The sequence below is a fragment of the Neolamprologus brichardi genome, chromosome 4 (genome assembly GCF_056152115.1).
Source record: "Neolamprologus brichardi isolate AB-2024 chromosome 4, ASM5615211v1, whole genome shotgun sequence".
Classification (NCBI taxonomy): domain Eukaryota; kingdom Metazoa; phylum Chordata; class Actinopteri; order Cichliformes; family Cichlidae; genus Neolamprologus; species Neolamprologus brichardi.
In genome coordinates, this window is record NC_142107.1 from 11,124,921 (window position 1) to 11,130,869 (window position 5,949).

Consider the following 5,949-nt stretch of genomic DNA (forward strand, 5'->3'; position numbering starts at 1 on the left):
CCCTTCCACGTCGACCTGCACTCTCGCCATATTTTCAAGACCGTGAATCCCGGTGTGTTGTGCCTCCAAGTTGAGCAGAAGAATCCTTCACACCAGGCAGGATCAAGCGTGACCAGTTTCAGAGTCCACGTTAGCTTCTCAGTTGTGTCTCTGTTATTTTTCTTTTCGCAGCTATGAACATCTTCAGGCTCACAGGAGATCTTTCTCATCTGGCTGCTATCATCATCCTGCTACTCAAAATATGGAAAAGCAGGTCGTGTGCAGGTGAGCACCGGATATAGCTTTAATATAAATGCTACAGTGAGGTTTTCTAATGTCACTAGTTCCGTTTCACTTGTGTTAATTGATAAAAAAAAATCTGATCTTTTAAGGCAGCAACCTCTAAGCTACCTACCTAGCAATGCTAACGTTTCCTCTTCATTCATTTGAAGCAGCGGCTAATAGCTGCTGAATGGGCTAACTGATGATGGCAGCTAAAAAGTGCTGCCTGCATCTCCATCACAAGCTACTACTAAGTTTGCTGCAGTTAGAGAGTGAAATATTAAAGTTGGTGGAAAATATAACGCAAACACACCAAAGTAACGGTTGACTTTGAATGAATTCCTTTTGTACATTAATCGTTCTCCGAGCTGTGGGTTGAGTGCGGTCAGTTGGGTTCCTACTGCTTACTGGACAATTAAGCACATTAATGGAATCTTTAACAAATATATTTAGAACAACTTTTTGCAGTTTCTGCTTCTACGTTTCAGCACCACCCCCTCCACCTCACATCCATTTACTCCTGCTCGGATAGTTTGACTGTATAAGTGTGAGGGGCTCGATTTTTTGGGTCTGGCTTCTGACGTGGCGTTCTAGAAAGCGCTACGGAAGTAGCAAACCTGCTAAAAAGAGTTTGTACAAAGTTTTACTTATTTAAAAATGCATTTTATGCTTATAGACTCACATACAAATTTAGGCATTAATAATAATAACTAACAACATAGGTAGCAGTTATGCAGTCTATGATTATCTAAAGTCATAGAGAAGTCATAGAAGGGGGGCAGTTTTGTGTCCCACTTTCGATAAAGATTTGTGATTGATTAAAAAAGTTGACGCATGCGTTTTGGGTGAAAAGCTAAAACCTGAAGAATATGTAGCTTTGTGTTAAATCTGAAGGTACTGGAAGTTTTGTGTCGTTAAAGGAATAAATAAAATATTGATTGATTTATTAAAACGTATAGGTCTTAACGGTCACTTACACGACTCCTTATGGAGATCCCCAATGAAACGAAACCAAGAGAAAATCTAACTTGTGTTGAGGAAGAGATGACTCAAAGTAAATCTGAGAGGCTGTTAATTGAACTGGTCTGTCATTAAAATTGAAAGACAATGAATATGCACTCAGCGTGACATCAACATACAATGAACATACAAATAATTTGCTTTTATTCTGAATATACATACTCTTAACATATAGCATCTTCTGATCTGAGGTCATTGATTTTAATGACCAATAATTTTGAATATTGTCTACTTGTGGAAACTGGTTGAAAAAACACGGCTGTTTATAAAGAGTGTCTCCTATTATTTATTATTTTATTTATTTCCCCACATTGCCTGTCTCTTACCACTGCCACCGGTAGATCAGGGCACACGATGACCGACCCAAAATACCCTTAAAAAGTGTGATATCAGTTAAGAATATAAAGAACATGGATCAAAACATTTGACATTGTTCAGGAAAGATTGTTATAGATTCCAAAAAGACACACTGAACAGGCCAAAGTCAAATGTGCCACAGAGAGTGAAGATGCCACTTGATGAAAGAATGAATGTCGAGCAAACACTAGTTGAGATTCCTGGAGAATTAGGACCTGATTGTGGTTTTGAGGTCGTGCATCATGTTCTTGAATCATGTGTACCCTGTATCATGGGAAGATACAGGGTACACTTTGGACAGGACATGAAGTCTGATAACAGTTTTACTCATGCTCACAGATATGAACAATTCACAGCTACTTAAAAAAACAAAATAAAAATCTAATCTCCACGTATTTGGGATACGTGGGAAAAACTGGAGTCCCATGGGCAAATCAGGACAGGCTAACATCACTCATTATTCCATTAACCCTTTAAAATGAATCCAAATGAAAAGAAACTGTCTTGTTTTTTGTTTCATCTGTTTTTCCAGCAGATGTCACTGTTCAATAAAGAAAAAAACACGATTTGTGTTTTGCCCAGGCTGCTTGTGAAGCTTTGTGTGAACTGCTGAGGTATATGTCAGCCTAAACTGTGTTTCTGCTTGATATTTTAAGGCATCTCTGGAAAGAGCCAAATTCTGTTTGCTCTTGTGTTCACTACACGTTACTTGGATCTGTTCACCTCTTTCATCTCCCTGTATAACACATGCATGAAGGTAAGACACCACCAACCACACAGACCTGACCCTGACATAGGTTTCACCATTTCTCCCAGAACACTTCAGTGACAGGCTGTTCTTTGTTGTTTGCCAGGTGATCTACATTGGTTGCGCATATGCCACCGTATACCTAATCTACGCGAAGTTCAGGGCCACCTACGATGGAAACCACGACAGTTTCAGAGTGGAGTTCCTGGTGGTTCCTGTCGGGGGTCTTTCTGTTCTCATTAACCATGACTTCTCTCCCCTGGAGGTGAGTTCAAACTGCTGTATCGCAGTCAAAGTGTGAGGCACATGATCTATTCCAAACCAGACATTTTGGGAGTAAATGTAAAATTGTGTTCCTGAATATGTAAATATCTTCTTCAGATCCTGTGGACATTCTCCATCTATCTGGAGTCGGTGGCAATTCTGCCTCAGCTCTTCATGATCAGCAAGACCGGGGAGGCTGAGACGATCACCACCCACTACCTGTTCTGCCTGGGGCTGTATCGGGCCCTTTACCTCTTCAACTGGATCTGGCGTTTCTACTTTGAGGGCTTCTTTGACATGATTGCCATAGTGGCTGGTGTGGTCCAGACTGTCCTCTACTGTGACTTCTTCTATCTTTATGTCACCAAAGGTGGGTTTAAGCATCAATATTATTCAGATATTGGCTAATTTGTTATTGTTTATATAGACGTGAAATATGTGGGGACACTTTAGTTGATGTAGTTGCTCCTTGTGCCCTCGCTGGCCCTGAAATCATTCCTTAAATTTGATGAAAGTGATGAGTGTAAACATCCAGTGTCTTGTTCCCTGGAAAAACCTCATCCTAGAGTTCAGCCTACGCTAATCTGACGTTTCAGCAGCGCAAGTTTCCTGAAAGAAAATTCTCCTAAGTTATGGCTGTTTAAGACAAAATTCCCTCCTTATGTTACTGTAAATCGAGTGTCCCGGGAAAGGCATAAAGGAGATGTTGTGCAATGATTTGGAAATTCCCAGCTGGTTTGATGGTTGTTAGCATCAACTGAATTTGTATTTTATTATTATTTAATATTCTTTCTATTTTACAAAGCCAAATTACAGTGCTTTGAAAACCCACCCATGCATTTCCTTCAGCTTATCTAATTCAGGGACATGGGGGTGACTGGAGCAAATCCCAGCTGGCACAAATCAAAAGGCAGGATACAGCCCGAGCAGTTCGCCAGTCTGTCGAAGGGCTTTCAGAGCCATTAAAACCAATCCACTGTTTAAACAGCGTTATTAGAGAAAACTGCTGCATCTGTGGAGACATTCGTTTGTCACTACAGAGATCTTTGGAAACTCAAATTTGATGTTTTTTGTAAGTTTGTTAGATTTTAACTTAGTTGATATTTTTTAAGTTCCTTTTTTAAATGGATCTCATTTTGTTGGTTGTTAGTTGTTACTTGTAGCTTGTTGATTGGGGCAACTTGGATGATTTTTTTTTTTTTTTTTAACATTCTTATCTGGAACTTTCAGTTGCTCCCTTATTTTTGACCTTTTAAAAGGTCATCACAGCTGACGGATCTGCATGTTTGATTTGGCACATTGGTTGCCTTTCCTGACGCAATCCCAATCTCATTTAATCAGGCTCGTCCCATAGCTTGTGACCCCCTGGGTTTGTGTCCTTTCCCAGAAATAAACCAGGGCTCTCATTTAAGGCAAATGTGTTAAGCATCCATATAAAAGCAAGTGGATTGAACATGAGAAATATGTTTGTTTTTCATTCATCAACACGTCAAAGGAACTTTTATTCTCTGCACGGGGGACATAGTTCTTGGAACAGTTTAACTCAAAAGAGCCAGAGGGCGTTCTTAACTGCTGTGAAAAAGCTTGACGTCACCCAGAAAATCTCTGGCTCTTCCTGAAAACTCACGATTGTATTCATCAAATGTGACTGCTGCGCAAAACTACACACTTGGATGTACTTGTCCTTTTGCTCCCGCACAATGGGGGCTCACACATCTTTCTGTTTGCTGTTTAAAGGATTTTTCTAGTCATCAATTAACCTTTTAACATGAAAGCTTGTATCAGGTAACGCCACACTGTTTGAATGCAAAAGAGAGAGTTGCTGGAAATGAAAATGAATGTTTAATTTGTAGCATTAGTGATCGGTTCATCTTTAAAAGACAGCTTTCCCAAAGCCTTTGAGCCACAGAGAGGGAACACAGACTGAGGAATGGTCCATTTTTAAGTGATCCTACATGTGTAGTGTCAGTGCACAGTGGAATAAATAAAGTGTGGCTGCAGGAATAAAGATGGCTCTCTCCTGATGACTGTCTAACTTTATATCCCTCAGTGTTGAAAGGGAAGAAGCTGAGCCTGCCAGCATAAAAAAGCATGGAAGGAGACGGCGACTCCGAGCAGACTCAGGAGGTGTGGAGAGGAAGTCATGGATTCTCATGACCTGTAGTAAAAGACGCCTGAGACAGAGAGCCAACTATCGGGGGGAAAAACACTAGTCTTCTTGATGATTACTGATGGAACTGGTAAATGCCAACAAACACCAGAGCTGAACAAAGATCAGTCCAGATCAACTATTGGATTTTTGTGTTCAGCATCTTGCCTTAAGCTTTTTTTCATTGCTGTTCAAATAGGAGAAAAGGATTTGGTTTTTGTTTTTTTTGTTTTTTTTCGCTACATGTGAGGTGTATGCACTTCTTTTTTTTTTTTTTTTAAGAAAAACATCGTCCATGGTGGTCGACTTTGATAAGTACCTTGTTTGACTTGGTAATGAAATGCACAAAATGTACAGTCTTATTAAAGCGTGAGATAAAGAGTGATGTATCAGAGTGCCTGATAAAGTTCTCACAGTTTCTCACAGTATTTTTTTTAATTCTTTTTACTTTTGCATTTTTTTAAGGTATGCATATCCTCTAATACATGTATCACGTTTTTTTTTTTTTTTTTTTTTTTCTGTAATGTTTAAAGAGGTCAACATAACTTCGCACCAGCATGCTCATTATTTTGTAAATCATGGCTTTCTAAATGAACATTTTAACAGAATTAATAGTTTGATCTTAAATTCAAGAAGTAACCCATGAAATGAATGACTTTAATGCCAGCAATCATTTTATCGCAGGTATCAGTATTTTCCCAATGTCTCAAATAAGGATGCTTGGTAACGGTTTATATTATGCTCACTGTTCTTTGTTATATAGCTTCACACAGTCTTGAATAAATGCTGCATCACATTTATAGATGTCGACAGAGCACAAACTCTCACCGCACCCCAGCAACAAACTCATGAACGCCTTCCGGTGGCGACGTGCCAGTTACGTGGATCCTGAAGTGTTGGGAATGGGGACAAAACTAATCGCCACTTTTCCCACAATGGGGATGCTTCCCTGTTTATCCTCCAGCACATTGTCACATCTCAGTTGTTTCCTGTATGGCTCAGTTATTAAGAAGGTGCGATGGTCACCAACGGGTGCATTGCTAAAAAGGCCTCTCGTTTCTTTTTATAGTGGCGTTCCTAAATAATTGATTCATTTTATTCTTTTTTTTTTTGCATGTTATCACCTCCATTAAAGATTTTATGAGAATCA

At 39.5% G+C, this 5,949-nt stretch overlaps 1 protein-coding gene across 1 annotated transcript; it reads left to right on the forward strand.

Moving 5' to 3' along the window:
• kdelr2a (KDEL endoplasmic reticulum protein retention receptor 2a) lies at positions 1 to 5,949 on the forward strand. The gene is made up of 5 exons (XM_087839791.1): positions 1 to 264; positions 2,295 to 2,395; positions 2,493 to 2,651; positions 2,768 to 3,020; positions 4,701 to 5,949. Exons 1-5 carry the CDS (start codon positions 174 to 176, stop codon positions 4,733 to 4,735), a joined length of 639 nt encoding a protein of 212 aa, XP_087695917.1. The 5' UTR covers positions 1 to 173; the 3' UTR covers positions 4,736 to 5,949.